This window comes from Diorhabda carinulata, chromosome 1 (assembly GCF_026250575.1).
Source record: "Diorhabda carinulata isolate Delta chromosome 1, icDioCari1.1, whole genome shotgun sequence".
Classification (NCBI taxonomy): Eukaryota; Metazoa; Arthropoda; class Insecta; order Coleoptera; family Chrysomelidae; genus Diorhabda; species Diorhabda carinulata.
In genome coordinates this window covers 13,333,100-13,350,201 of record NC_079460.1, presented here as the reverse complement: position 1 = coordinate 13,350,201, position 17,102 = coordinate 13,333,100, and the positions used below count along the sequence as shown (strand labels likewise).

The window sequence follows — 17,102 nt, the reverse complement described above, 5'->3', positions numbered from 1 at the left end:
TTCTTAGCCAAATGCGGCAGATTTTGCTTGATTTCTTATCTCAGGCGCATTTAAAAAAACCGACGACATGTTCTTGCCTGCAGATGAAACAGTCTTTGCCTTCTTTGAATCCGGTTCTCAGTCCATTGTTTTGATTGTCCTTTTGTTTCGGGAATGAAGTGATGAACCCACTTTTCATCCATGGTTATGAATTTTAGTAGGTTTTGCTCCTTTCTCGTACATATAAGGGAAATAATCAATCATAAAAAAATAAAATTTTTGGAGAATCAAACACAAAACAAGAATTTTTAGAAGTGGTCTCTATACTTGAAAAATAAGGACCAAAAAATAATATTAAAAATGTAAATAGGTAAAGCAAAATATATATTTCTTATTTTTGTTCTTCTTATTGCATATTAAAAGTCTAATTCAGACCTTTTACGATAAATGTCAAAAAGTTTTATAACGAGGAAATGCCGCGTTTCTCTATTTATATATAAATGTTTATAATGTAAAAAAATTATGAAAAGAACAAAAAACAGAACCGAAACGTTAATAATATATTTTTTTCTCCTATACGTTAGACTTGAAAAATTATAAATAAAGAAATCAGCATTGATTAATCTGTATATTAATGTCTGTTAAAAATAACATGTGTCAATTTTTGCTACTACAAGAGGGTAGATGAACATGACTCAAAATTATAAAAAAGTTGGTTAGATATGACAATTGAATTATATTAATATTTGAAATGTGGTACAGTTTTCAAATTGAATGATATATCTCACCTGCCGATTCCGTTCATCGGTGATTCTGGATATTTGTATTTTTTTGCGACCCATGGCAGCAATTTTGAACCGCTAAATTAAACACCGGTGAGTATACAGTGTACGAATCGTCGATATCGACGATTAAGATGTGTATGTTGATACGATGCGTCTTTGTCACTTCGCAATATTCTGAAACAAAAAAATAAAAGCGTATAATAACATTTCTTTCAAAGATAACAAGCTTTTAATAGCTCAGTGAGAAAAACTAAAAACAATAGGTTTCTCGACATAAGAAAAATAGTGACCTACGTGAATTAAAAATAAATTGAAAATGAACATCAACAAAATATAACTTCTCTTTCCTAAGCTAATTTTTTAACCTTCGAGGATCAAGGTTAAAAAATTGTTAGGAACGAAGGTGTGACAATTTTAAACTGGTCTGCTTGTTTCCCAGACTTAAGTCGCATTGAAAACCTGTGGGATCAGCTCAATAAAACAATATGAGGTCGTCGAATTAATTAAAAAAATGCACAACTTATACATACAATTTCAACATGATAGGAAGAAACCTTTATAATCAGAAGTTTTTAGCTCGAATTCAAAATGCAGAAGGGCTATAAGTGGTAATACGAATATCTAATATATTATTTTTTGTTTCTTTCCGAAACTTCTATGATAGAAAAACAAAAATATGCTATTAAGTTTATTTATTCTATGTTAAGTTTTATTGCGTATATTTAGTATTGTACAAGAATATTGCAGATGACTTCACATTTCAGTCAATGTTTCATCCTGGATATGGTAATATATCACCTTAACCACAAGGGCAAAAACACTAAGAAAGTCGTTATCGATTTGCTGACAGTTATTGAAACGACAGATATTATCGTTTTGTTTATAGCGCCTCCTTACTTCCAAGGGAGTGACCGTCTACCTCCATCCATTTTTTTCGTGTTTCTGAAACGAGATACGAAATAGAAACAGAATCATCTCGTAATGGTTCTTCATTCACAATAATAATGAAATTTAACTCTTTTTATATATTTTTTCTACTTATTGTAGTTTTTCTTAGATATCTAATTATATTATTTTTTTCACTGGTATTTTTCTTTCCAGTATCAAATTTTCAGCATTAGTATATTATCTATTCAATTTCGTTTCCAGATTTTCCTTGGACTTTTCATCTTTGTAATTAGGTTTTTTTATGTAATTATGAAATATTTCAATGACTTCCATTGGATCTCGATATTTCTATTGCAATTGGGTAATTACATTAAAACAATTATTATTAAGATAAAATATTCCCATTTCCGTTGAATGAAACTTAATCAATCACTTATCTATATTACTTAATAACGATAGAAAAAGCAACAGTACCTAATTATTTTCCCACGTTTTGAAAAATGACGGTAATATCCAAACAAGGTTCTTCTCAAGTATGAATGAATGAAATCGCATGAATCGAATTCTCTACTAAAAATATTTATAGCTCAAATTTGTCCGTGACATTAAGATAAGGGTACTCAGTATAATGTTGACATACGAACACTATTAATGATATAACTGATAAGGAATGCATCTAAATTTACCCGCCGGGTTAATAGAATACTTGTTATGGTTATGTAAAATAAAGGATGTAAGACTTCAGGTTTGATTTGGAATATATATATATATATATATATATATATATATATATATATATATATATATATATATATACATTAGAGACTTCAATTTGACAATAAGTCAACGATTAACTTTTCACGTGTCTGTTGAATTCTTACAGTAATCAAAAATAATTCAAATTCAAAACACAAATAATGATAAAAATAAAAAAAGGTTACTGGTAAAGTACAATATGCGTCACTGCACCACCTTACTGGAAGGATTACTATACCTTGCAAATGATACGAGAGGAGTTATTGACATCCACCAACCACAAGACTTCCAAATATCAAATCTAAGAAAATACTTACATGGCAAGTCATCAAAAAGTGAACCTAAGCTACTCCACAAGACTTACACAACACAAACTCATAGGACAAGAAAACCTTCTAAAAAGATAAAATCAGAATCTGGGCAGGCAAAAAACTACATGAACAATAAAACCAGACATAGAAGATAAAGTTATATAAACATATTAAAGGACCTTTCAGTTATAAATGACAAATGTATCATTCTGACAGTTCATCAAAACGTCAAAATTATCAAATGCCTTTGAGCCTATATACCTACTATACCTACATGGCGTACTTTGATAATGTTAAAATTCAGATATAAGTGGAAAGCTAGATGAACATTTTTAATTACTCCATAACTTGAAAACAAATGAAAATCGGATAAGAACATATGAGTTATATGAGTTTACATTATTTTTACGTGTATAATACACTTCTAGAGTTTGGTGCGCTCTTCCCGACTCACCCTCACCCTGTATATATTGATATGTTTATGTTTCTAAATCGTCTTAATTTTAGGTCTCTTTTCATTTAAAATTAGTTTTATAAGACAGGTGAAAAATTTGACGTGTTGACACTAACAATTTGCGTATTTATATTTACATTGTAAGTGTCAAATTATATTTTGATAAAGACTGAAAGTATTCGATAGGAACGATGGTTAAATTTTGATCGCTTTCACACCCACCGTTTTCTCTCGATTTGGTTCGCAGCAAGTACTGGCTGAAAAAATTGGTTCAATGGAAGAAAAATTAACCAAATTAGGAAGTAATCTTCAGGTCAAAGAATAATCGTTCTATAAAAATTGGATAGAAATGATGGAAAAGCATTGGACTGATTAAATTAGTCAAAATTTTGGACGAATACAATGAAATTTGGCTAAAAAACTATTAAGAGTAACTATTAAGTAATGTGAGTGTGGAAAAAACTTTTAGCGGGGATTATTTTGTTGCATTTTTAAACGAATAAGTAATTAATACAACGTTTAAATCAAATTCAGTGTATATGAAAACAAAGAAAAACTGTTTGTAACCGTCCAAATAGCAGGACTGAACAATTTACTTTAACATTGAATTTTAATTCACACATTTGGAATTTCTACATAGAAATATCACTAATAAATGCAAATTTATAAAAATGTTTCAAGGTTGTTTTTCACAATAGCGTGAATTTGCTTTCACAGAATAAAGCATATGTTTGCAAAATAATTTTAGGGTAGCTAATATTACCCAATAACCTTACTGTATATAATAAAAATAATAACTTTTTTATTCTTTTTTAAAATAAAATAACTAAAAATCGGTTACATGAATGACTTTTTAGGGAAAGTCTTTTTATATTTTATAAATTCAATAAATCTTTATACCAGTGTTTTGTCATCTGATAACCAGCGAGAATTGGCATAACGGAATATAATCTAGCTTGATTAATTAAACAACGCATTCGTGAAACATGTAGTGTTATAGAAGTTATGATTCAGGCCGCTTTCACATGAATTTTTTTATTTTTGAATTATCCTGTCAAATGAGCCTTTATACTATAACATACAACACCCGATAGATTCAGTATTTCTTGAAATTTAAATCTATTTGCTAAAGGTATAAGTATCGTTCTGGAATATACTACGTAGTTCTACATTATATAGCTCCAATTAATTATACTAATGAAGTCTTTTCAAGTGGTAAATACCTGAGCTTTTTAATCAATGTTACAAATCTGAACTTTAATGACATTTGCTACTGGAGTTTTAATGAAGAGTAAGTGTTTTCACTGGTCTTCATTGGTCGTTGTGCTGGACAAGCAGTAATGAATTTATATTTCATCCATTGTTGCATATCGACAAAAAAAGTATATTTTAATTCAGCTTTTTATTGTCCAGACTAATAAATGTTGTAGTATGCTTACGATTCTATCCATATTTCTTGGTTGAAACCTGATAACCTAAGCGACGTCACTAGTTAATTTTAGGTTAAACCTTTTGGGGGTTTATGAAATTACAACTTCCATTATATATGCTTTATGTATTTAATTCAGAGCGTACTGTTGCGTTATAAGAGAGGATATACACAATTAGTAATGAATTTTTGCGAGTTTCGAGTAAAATTTTAATTATAAGGTCACAGATAATTTTATTTGTTTGTACGGTATTTACATACATATTTTTGAAACCAACAAGCGACTTAAATGATTTTAAGTAGTAACTTTGCATCTTGAAATACTCGATTCGTTCATATTTATTTTTTACGCGTTAAAAATTGCCTTGAATCGTCGCCAATAAAGATTGGTATGTTTGAAAGTTTTCTACGTAAGAGTTCAGTCCAAAAGTTTTCCGCGCTATATATACGATTTTCATTTCATTTTGTTTTCATGTAAAAATTATTTTTACTGCTTTTATGCAGGTTCTCTAACAATTCATTATTGGGGTATAAATTATAATTACCGAATATCGGTGTTTCTTGAATTCTTATCTTTATGTTTATGTTAATTAATTCAATTAAACATTTTGCAGTGATTAAATGTAAATAAAATTGACCTAATATTATATATAACAAATATTTATGAATTTTGTTATAAAATAAGAATTAACAATTTTGTTTTTCAAAATAACCGGTACTCATTTTTACGTATGAGCAATAAATTCATTTTTCTATAGAAAAACTAAATTTTTAAATAATTTAGTCAATTATTAATTATATGTCTGCTCGTTTAAAAGTAGATTTTGATAATTTCGGATACTAAGCTATTTGTGTATTATTATGATAAATTATTTACATTTGTGGGATATGAAATTAAATAGAGTATAATAATCCTACCTGGCTATTGGTTTTATTAAATATTGAAAATCACGACCTAAGTTGCCATAAAATTAAAACAATAGCGTGTGGTTATTTCTTTTTAAAGAAAATATATATAAAGTGGGTGGAACTAGGTATTGGAATTGCGGATACCAAACGAAGTGTGTTAAAAATATAGAACTAAATGATCTGTATTGTGGATATGAATTGTTATCGATGAGTAGGAAGTATGAAGTTAACGAGTAAGCTCTTGCTTATTGGTTACAAGCTCAAATCAACATTTGCTATCCGTAATCTCTTCGAACGAAAATTCTTCGCGTCACACCCCGTATAGCGATATACGACCAATCTAATACAGATTTGATTAAGTTTTATCAAAAAACCGCAAAAACAATGTTTTATTCATGGACTTTGCATATTTCGCAATTCAAGGTTCCATAATTTAGGTGGGAATTTGAATGTGTCATCATCATAACCATGTGTTAAAAATTATTTTCAATTAATTATTATACCTGGAGATTTTGAAATATTAAAATAGTAAGTTCCATTTTTTTATAGAAATAAATTTGAGGTGGAAAACTTGAAAATACTATTAAAATAATTAATTTTTCAGTAAAAAACAATATATTCTCAAAATTTGCACTTAAAAATAAAGTTATTTTTAAATCCCACAAAGAATTTCACCTCTAGGAGCGATTGTTCAGTTGATATACTAGGATATATTAAAAATTCTTATCCAACTATAGACCTTTTAAATTTTTTTTCAGTTGAGGAAAGAGATGATAGACGGACGGAGCCAAATCTGGTGAATAAGGGGGGAGGGGGGTGTTTTAGTAATTCAAACCCTAAATCACGAATTTTTTGCATGGCAACATGAGATTTGTGTAGAGGGGCGTTGTCTTGCAAAAACAAAACACCTTTGGATAGCTTTCCGCGTCTTTTCTCTTCAATTTTTTCCCGTAGAGAGGTCAGTAATGTCGAATAGTAATCTCCAGTTATTGTTCTACCCTTATCCAAAAAATCAATCATGATTACTCCATATCAATCCCAAAAAACTTAAGCAAGAACTTTTCCAGCATATTTTTGAACACTTTTTAGGTTAGGAGAACCAGAGTGTCGCCATTCCATCGATTGTTGCTTTGTTTCTGAATCGTTGAAATGTACCCAAGTCTCATCCATAGTAACAATTCGGTTTAAGAAGTCTACATCGTTTTCAAATGGAGCACAGATCCAACGCGATGCTTCTAACCTTGCACGCTTTTGTTCAACATTCAAACATTTGGGGATCCATTTTGCAACAATTTTTCTCATGTCCAAATTGACGTGAAATATATGATGAACGCGTTCGTATAAAATATTCAATGCTTCATAAATCCGTTTTAGCCCAATTCGCCGGTCTGATAAAATCATATCATGAACTGCATCGATATTTTCGGGGACTGACACAGAAACTGGCCGTTCCGATGGGTCATCATCTTCAATGGAAAATTTACCTCTTTTGAAGCTTGCAGTTCAATTTTTCACGGTTGCATACGAAGGATATTGATCACCAAGGGAATAAAGCATATCTTCGTAACCCTGCTTACTTCTTAACCCTTTTAAATACAGGTACTTGATGATACTCCAATTTTTCGATTTTCACAATTTGGGTTGACATCTTTTTTCTTTTAATTTATTGCGTAACCCTGGTTTACTTTTTTGATGAAAAACTTAACACTGACACTTCTAATAAGTTATTGTTCGTTGCTATGGTAACGAAATATTTTGTTTATGTATGGAGCTGGTCTAGGCTAACTAGATATAAATACATCCTCGTACATATAGACAATAGACGGAATAATATATCGACCCTGATTTTTGGTAATGTATATTAATCAATTTAGTTATGGATCAACTGCACTAGTCTGTGGAGACTGGTGCAAATTCAACAGTATTCTTGCAATGATTTGCCACACATGTTCTATGAAAATTCAATTTAGTAACTCGAGTGACCACGCAAAACATTAATGCCAGATTCTTGGAAAAAATATATTTTGTGACGTGCGTTGTTTTACTAAAAGGGTACTTGGGAACGATCAATGCCCAGCTGTGATACTACATCGAACATTCACCAATGATGATAAGCAATATCGCCCTAAAAATCACTTCAGAGGACCTACACACATGTCTTTCAGCAAAAAACTCAATATCACGTCGCTCTAAATGGAAATGCGATTCGTCAGTTGATAGGATGTTACGGTATTCTGTCTACCAGTGTTGCCATTCTATGTATCAGCTCTATCGTTGACGACAATGATCCGCAGACAATAAGAGATCTAACTAATCCTAAAAGTTATGAAATGAAAGCATGCGCTCATATATAGTGTACATATAGACAGTTCTACTGTACTCTTAAAACCTTTAGTCAGCTATTTCACGCGCAGTAACGCAATATATGTAATACTTCTATATGGACAGTTTCTATAAGTGGAAGCTGTTCCAACTAAGGAAAACAGAATGGCAACTATTTTTCTATCCTCCGAGGTTCCAGCTCGGTTCTGTGCATTCTCAAGCATGCGTAATTATAGATAAAGTGTCTCGAACAAGAGAGAAAATGAATATTGTCGCACCGTAACGTAACAATACTTAAAAATTTTTATCACAAAATAAGTAACTCTTATTTTTCATTGTCATGTATTTAACACGGTATCAGGGATTTTAGAATTTTTTAAATAAAATGTATATGGTTTCATTGAATATTATATATCAAGTACTTTGTAATGATTATGATGCTGTTTACATAGGACAGACGTCGCAGCATTTAGGAAATAGATTAAAAGATCGTCAATCAATACGTTAAAAAAATAAAACTTAATGAAGAAATCATGGAATATCAAAAAAACATATATTCTATTATAAAAAGAAACCTAAACAATTGGAGTGAAATTTATAATTCTATTTGATTTGTAACAAATGAGAAAAAAATATTTTTTGTGGTTAAACAGATTTTTATTTTGATATTCATGTTGTAGATGAACTATTGATTTATACAATTATACAAATTGCCAATGTCAGGTCATATTTTGAAAAATTTGATAAATGTGTTCATTTCCTTTTAAAATTGGTAATTTGAACACAGATGCTGCAGATGATGCACGCATTTTTAGGGATTTTTAGAAAGTTAATTTTTTAGGTGGTTCGAAAAATTTCGAAAATCTATGGACTAACTTTGTAGAGTGAAAAGCAGATTATGTTTAAAAAAAATTTTTTTCATTTCTGTCAAACCGCCCACGCATATATTGAATTTTATGATTTGTTGATTTGAACATTTACATTTACAAAATATGAATAAATATTCACGAGTAGACCTATAACAAATATTTATTTTCCTCAAATAATAATTTAAAATAATTATATATATTTATATATATTTAAAAATGAGAAGAAATTGGATCCAAATATAAAATTGATTATTTAAAACTTTAGCTTTTAAATTGTTATTCCATGAATTAAATATAGCGAAGCAATCAATTCACAACACTTTCCTATTCCAATTAGTAAGTGAACTTCAAAAAAGTTAAACTTGTCCCTCTATACGAAATAAAAAGGTGGGTTAGGCAGTTTTATGGCTTAATCGTCTAATGCGAATTGTTCCCGAGGAACAAAGTGAAGGAAGTAGAATGAGTCAAATAAGAGCTAGAAAGACATAAGTGAAAGATAAAAAACGGGGCACCCGCAAACATAGTGACCTGATTTAGTATAAGTATTGTAACGATCGATGAACGAGGGCGTACAAGGCCGGCGCGTGGCCCTCCTACGTACAAGGGCGCAAATCGCTATGCCTTGCCTTTTACCTGAATTCGAGTTTAATATGGTTACAGGAACGGAATGGGAAATTGTGAAATAACCATTACAAAAACAAAGGGAAAAACAAAAAGATATTGTATACACAAATAATAAATTTTACGTTCGTCGAGTAACATTTTTTTTATATTATATATTGATAAAATAAGTTATATGATACCTACTAAAATAATCGATTGATATATTCATTTGCGCTTTACTTTTTACCGAGAGTATTATGTATATGACTGGATGACGTCAAGCATACAATTTTTTAATTATTCAGAAAATTCAAGCACATTTCATGTACAACTATGTTCAACTGTTTCGGAAGTATGATCATGATTATGATCCATTACAGAATAAGTTCACACTTTTCCCTATTTAGGTCTTAATAATGGAAAAATAAAAAGAATGTGTATAATGGTTAGGAAAAAATATTGTAAAATTGCCTACTGGTAATTGTCACTTTTAAAGTATACGTACTTTGATATGTCATTCTATTTTCCCCCAACTACAATGCTTGTAAAAATGATTATTTACTTTTTTTTATTTTCAAAATATAAACAATTTCTAATGTACCTACCCAAAAATTTGAAGAAACGTGGTTTACAAATTTTATGCCGGATCTGTAAGACAGGAGGGTCTAGCCATTAATTGAACCTCATAGCTAATCCCTTAAATTTACACCTTCTATAATGTTCAGAGGGTGGTAAAAATTCAATAGAATTGTAATCAATTTTAAAGGTCACCGAAACTGTGTGCAGGCATTGAAAAGAATGTAAGGCTACAAAAATAATATTTACATTTTGTTAGTTTAAAGAAAGAAAATTAATCGATTATTCGATATTTTTAATGAAAACAGTTATTTGTATTGTATTTATACTTCATACTTTTGAAGAGAACCAAGTTACTAAGAAATACGTAATAGAAAAAAATTAAAGAAGTTACAACTTATCGTTAAGAGGGTACAAGGGTTGTTATTTATATTTATATTTTTAATCTTGGTAACACTCTGACATCTGACATCTCTGACAGTAACTTATATTTTCGGTGTAAACTTTACATTGTTGAACATAACCCCAACCATAAAATTCGGTTATTTGAGTGTAATTAGTGTTATTTGCAATTAATTGAAAAGTGCAGTTGCTATTAATACATCAAATGGATTTGTGGACAATTTCGTGCAATTCTTTTCATGACTTTCGACGTCTATTTAAAAATCAGTGAACTTAATACTCTCTCTATCTTAAAGTACTGTAAAAAACTAGTATAACAAATTAACTATCGTTGCACACGATCACTACAGAACGAGTACCTGAAAACAGCGTTGCTGATTATACAAATAGTCATGTAACATACTGTGACAATAAGGCGTCTCTGGGCATTAATATGACGAGCATCAAAAAGATACTACATCATCAGTTCGTATGTACTACATGTATTCCGTTGGATCATACATGTCCTGACCATTGCTGAAAGAAGCCTCGAATCGACTGGTGAATTGAAATTTGCCAAAGGTGTATCAATTGCTGTGTATTACATTTGCATAAGTGACAAATCATGGATCTACGCCTCAAGTTTCGAAATTAAACAGTAATTAACTGCGTGGGTCTTTCAAACTAACAAGAGCTGTTCGAGATCGTTTGGCAGTGGCATTATAGCAACACAATGCAATTAACTTCGAATCATACACAACCATTTTCTTGCTAGGAATCATTGGAGAAATGCGGAAAAAGTCATAGAAAAACGAATTATTCTTTATCACGGCAATGCAGTAGCTCTTACATCGCTGCTCAATAGTCTGCCAAAAAGTCTAGTACAAATACAACTCTTATATATAAACTTATGACTTCTTTTCGTCTGCTTAGTCAACGATTTTCAACACCACGAAAATCTGCCTCTACCTCAGTGAGAGAACAAAGTGATTAGAAAATTAAATCAATCGCATGGACAGGTGTACTGACTTAATGAAGAATATTTTGCAAAATAATAAAGCTAACTTTGATTATAAATGTTTACTTTTCCATTGTTATCAAAAATTCCATTTCATATAAATACAAGATAGTTTTTACGTTAGTTTTAGGTTACATTTTATTTCAATTATTCAACACCGTAATGAATCAACAAATCAATGTACATAATTCTTGCTCACCTTGTACAACAATATAATACTTATATATTTAGATGTTTCTTTCTTTTCGGTTCAATTTAATTTTAATAAACTAGGTATTTAAAATATAACTTTTAGAAATATTTTGAATAAATTAAATGATAATGAATTAAATTTAATTGCTGCAAATAATATATTATGAGGGGTGCAAACACTCAGAGGCCATGACCTTATCCCCTATCTGATTACAAAATATTTAATATATGCCAAAATGTCGTCGCCATACCGTCTGATTAGTATTTATCTTGGTTATTTAAATGTAAAACCTTCAACGTTAATGTTATCATAAAATAATAGAATCATAATAAAGATCTATATTTAGTTACGTTTTTATAAATACATTATATGTTTAGGTGAACGTGCTACTAATGTTTACGTATCTTTAAATAACCCTACAGATTAGAAAATTTTATGCGAACCGCTTAAATTATGAATTTGTCCTAATTTTGGATGAATAATTCTACATAAGAAATATAATATCAACAAAAACCAATTCGATTAAAAAGTTCGCGGATTTTACAGCAGATATAGTGTAATAAAGCAAAGAAGCCCCCTAACAATATATTTTGATAAATTAAATTTTATATAAAATGTGTCGATGAATGATAACAGTGTCGTTATTTTGACAGCGATAAAAATGATGCATCCTTTTGTTTCTGTTGAAAATGCCTGTTCTTTATAACCAGACTGCATTTCGTACGTTTACGTTGCTTTCATTGTATCGTTGTGCTTGATATTGACACATATCATGCGAGTTGTTTAGGTGAAGTGAAGTAATGATTTACCAAGCCGCTAACTTTCAAAAAATCAAGCTCCTCTTCTAATGACGCATTTTTTTAATTTTGTTTTTTTTTGTAAAATTTGCACCAATTATTTCGTCACAAAATGAAATTTATCCTATATAAAAAGTTAGTGTTTTTACCGACAACGAATATGTTTTCATTATTCTATTTACTAGTTCATTTGGCATTGACATTTAAAATATTTGTTACGATGAACATAAAACATGATTAATGTCGACTTTTCATATATAGTATAAATTGTTCAGTGAGGATATATTGGACGATCTTATTAATATTTTCGTGAACAAATTGGCTTAAATAGTAGTCTAATTTAATGAAAAACGTGTAATTTAAACCTAATTTTGATTTTTATCAGAGCATTATTTGACATTCAAATCAATCAAATTTTTTTAAACTACGTTATTACTGAAAGCAAAACTTGCAATTATTATATTACACCTCTTTGCATTTATATATTTAAAACTCTTGATATATTATTAACTCATTTCTCTGAAATGCTACAGGTCCATTTTATCACTAAAACTTTCTTCTTATCGCTATTATAGATCATTATAACGAATCATCATATTTCCATAATGCCATTTTATAAAATTTAATCTATGAGGATCAGCCAAGAAATCACTGAAAGAGACACAGGTTTTTGGATAAATCATTACATCATTTTTCAACGTATTATTCTATGAAGTGTTTACACGTTGTCCAACTTATTTCACTTTTTATTTATCCCTTCCAAAAAATAATATTTGGTATTTGTACATAATAAAATTTCAACTTTGGAATCAAATGTCAGCCATTTCTTCAGTTGTAGAAAGAAGAAGTGTTCTTTAATTTTCTATTAGTATACTATCTAAAAAACGAATGTAGCTAAGTGCTACTACTTAAGCAGCAAATTTACAAGAACCTAGATAGAAAACAACATGAGAGCCGTACAACCTTGCATGTTGTGTACGGTTGTTGCCCCGATTCAATGTATGTTTCTTTGAATTTAATATAAGATTTCGTTCTATGCTACTCCGGTGAATTGGTAAGAATGATGGCATGAATTTATTAAATTATTATATTGCTATTGGTACATATATTTATACACACTTAAAAGTGGAGCTTTTATAAGCCTGCTAATAATAAAACACCTGTACATTAACAATTGGAATCGTTAAATATTTAGCCGAAAATATTGTAACACGTTGAATCTTTTAGGTAAAATGTTTCTTCCTTAAGTAAAAGGATGTCTTCTTGAAAAATGTGAAGTATTACTATTTGACGTATTCTTGTCAAACAGGGGCGTATGACAGTGGTAAGTATCCTATTCTAGGACAATTTTTCGATACGTTAACACCATAGAAATACTTGTACTCTTCCAACGTAACGATAAAATATATTATTCGTTTGAGATAATTCAGTTGAGCATGAAGACGCACAATTAGTTCGATTGAAATTATGTATAATGTCAGTACTTTGAGGTCCATAAAATTGCATCAATTGCGTCAATCAGTAGAAAATACAGTTATTTATTGAGATGTTTTGAAGGAATCAATGTGTTTAACACTTAAATACATATTGTTTTCTGGAAGAGACAAATTTAGAATAATCTATTTAAAAGTAAATAATCAATAAAATTAATTTTCACCACTCCATTGTATCTACAAGTAATATCAACGAATTCGATTTTCTTAATTTAAAAAATATTTTGACTAATTGGCAACAAAATTGAAGGTAGTTGCTATAGTTTTCACAAACTATCATTTTTGTGAGTGTATTTGTAATTCCCTATCCCCCCAAAAATAGAGAAAGAAAGGATTACATTCGACAGATTTAATCACTACTTTGATCACTGTGACCACAAAATTGGAACAAGGTATTATCAATTTCTCTTAAAATTCATGATAAAATGCAGACGAAGTAGATAATTTTTAAGTAAAGAATATTGAAAATTATATGAAAATAATAAATTTTCTTTTAACAAATTTACTAATACTAAAAATGCCTTATCGGTCCTATTTGCTGGGTAGTTTCTTTGCATTTTCCTTGATCGCTCTCTTCCTAGCCCATGGATGCATTCCAATACTGGAGAATTCTCCGAGCGACGCTGGCTTTAAAGTAAGGCTCTTCCATCAGGTCAACTATCAGGTTTATCACCCTTGTGTTGAATAGAGCAGAGGATATGTTTCGCATTTGCCTCCTCTATCGGAGCCGATGTTGTATCTATTATAACCGACTTCCGCGTGTTCTGTGATTAGACCTACTAGAGTTTTTTCCTTCCTTCTGCTTAGCTGTAGTATTTCTGCCGCCCAGTCTGAGGGGTTTGTCATACCTATGAAGGTATTGGATTGTCTACTTTTCTATGACTGGAGCTATGCCTCTTTGTTTCTTCCCTTTCATGGTACGTCGAACTTCATTACCAAAGTCGAATCCATATAATGCATTATTTAAGCACGAGTAAATGCAGATATTGTTGTTAATTATGCATTGCATGCCATGCATATTAATGGACAACAATTACTTTCTGACTTACAGTCTTAGCTTATTTATTATGAGAGTCAACACACTAACGACAAAACTAGTGATATAATATGGTCCGGGAGCCAGCGACAAATTTTCATCACAAATTTCCTCCAGTGAGAAAATTCGTAAAATGCAGTAGGAATTTGTGTTATGAAGCTTCGCGAACGTCAGCTGCGGCTCAGGTAGTGGGGCAGGCAGCGGCAGCCCCCTATCCACGAAGAAAAAAAAGTTTTTTAGTCATTTCGTCCAATTCTAAAATTTCTCGAATAATAGTTTATTTTGAAGGAAAAATAAAGTCAGCTGTCCATAATATGGCGAATTATTCGTCAGCTGACCGCTCGAATAAGAAAAAATAATTTATATTTTCAATGATTTCCTCTCAATTCAAAATTAAGCTGGTGATAGTTTATATATTACTGTGAATAAAAATTAATGTCAGCTTGCTGTATCTCAGTGGAAAGTTCGTCAGTTGGTAACTTAGCAGCATCTATCACCTACTGAATCTTATCAGCTGACGACTTTTCCCTAGCTAGCTGATTTTTTTTATGATTTACTAGAGTATATTAACTATTCTCTTATAAATTTTCACCTGGGAGGAAATCACTCTTTTTTTTTATAATTTGAAGATAATCGTCAATTGCTTTTGATCGGTACATATTTCCATCGATCAAAGATACCGAGCACAAACTTCGAGGTATGGAGCAAGTTAAGTTCCGTATCGATCAAGTACGAAAAAAATAGTTTTCAATTGAGCTGAAAAATATTTATTTTAAGAAAGCTCTTATTCAGTTCATTATTGAAAATTGGGAGCAAGATTATATGGCACCATATATGAGCAACAAAACTATTTTTGTGAATACTGATGTTTGTTAGAGATAGATACATGGTCACTGATGGAAAAGTTGTAAAAACTGTACAGAATTAATTTTCGTGTTCAGCTCATGAAGAAGCGAACACAAAAATGATTTTTCAGGCTTGCCAAATCGATTTTCAAGGAAACTTAACGATCCGTTGTTCTGACACAGATGTATTGGTTATAATGTTAGCTAATATGGATCGTGTTTCAAACGATGTTAACGTTTTTATGGAAGTTGATGTTGGAAAACATTAGATTCATAAATGACACTCAACTTTATAAAGCTTTGGGACCGAGTTTAAGTGCAGCACTTCCGGCATTCCATGCATTTACTGGATGTGATTTCAACCCTGCGTTTTTTAGAAAAGGCAAAAAGCGCCCATTTACCATCATATCAAAATCTGAAGCTTTTACTGAGTGTTTTGTTCAAATGTCAGAGCCACAGGGAAGATTTATTTGCCAAAATTCAAGAGTTTACTTACCAAATGTACAACTTTAATCGATTGAAAAAGATAAACGACGCTAGGGTTGCGATGTTCCAGAAAACTTAAGTTTTTGGACAATACATATGAATTCAAGTTGCCCAAAAAATTGACGGTTCTTCGCTACCCCCATGTGAATCAGAACTTTATAACTAATATTTAAGGGCGTGTTGCATGAAATTTGATCTCACGCACACCTTAAAGTTCCTATAACTGAAGAACCTTCAGATTTCGGTTGGGAAGAAATTGATAATCGATTTGAATTTCATTGGTTTTCTGGGACTCAGTTACCAACGTCGATTAAGGAGATAACCATTCAGCCTGAAAAAGGTATCAATGTTTTTTCCATATTGAACATATTTTACTATAAACGCGTACTAATAATTTTTTTTATCTTTTAACAGATGATAATGATGATGATGACATGATCGCATGTAATTCCTCTGACAGCGAATCTGACAGTAAATTATTATATAAGTTATTATTATTTGTATTCATTATAATAAAATAAGAGTTCATTAGTTGATAAAATTATGCTACAATAAATTATTGATTAATTACTTTAGTTATACCTATATGTCCTTCATTATTAAACGTCGTATTTATTATCAACATACTCAAATCAAGTATACTGCCAAACAACTAGAGCAAAGTGATTTCCTCCCGGGTGAAAATTTATAAGAGAATAGGTAATATACTCTAGTAAATAATAAAAAAATCAGCTAGTTGTAAATCAAGGGAAAAGTCGTGAGCTGATAATATTCAGGAGGTGATAGAGGCTGCTGCGTTACACATTTCAAGTTACCATCTGACGAACTTTCCACTGAGATACAGCAAGTTGACATTAATTTTCATTCACAGTAACATATAAACTATCACCAGATTAATTTTGACTTGAGAGGAAATCATTGAAAATATAAATTATTTTTACATATTCGAGCGGTCAGCTAACGTATAATTCG

At 30.6% G+C, this 17,102-nt stretch overlaps 1 protein-coding gene across 10 annotated transcripts in view; it reads right to left on the bottom strand.

The window, feature by feature from the left end:
* The window catches only part of LOC130896033 (myocyte-specific enhancer factor 2), a 201,598-nt gene that overhangs the window by 22,176 nt on the left and 162,320 nt on the right, over nt 1–17,102 (bottom strand). For all 10 annotated transcript variants that reach the window (XM_057803836.1, XM_057803782.1, XM_057803817.1 and 7 more), the window contains one exon: nt 768–938. In XM_057803836.1, the coding sequence (XP_057659819.1) occupies nt 768–821 (54 nt within the window). In that variant the 5' untranslated portion in view covers nt 822–938. The remainder of the gene's footprint in view (nt 1–767; nt 939–17,102) is intronic.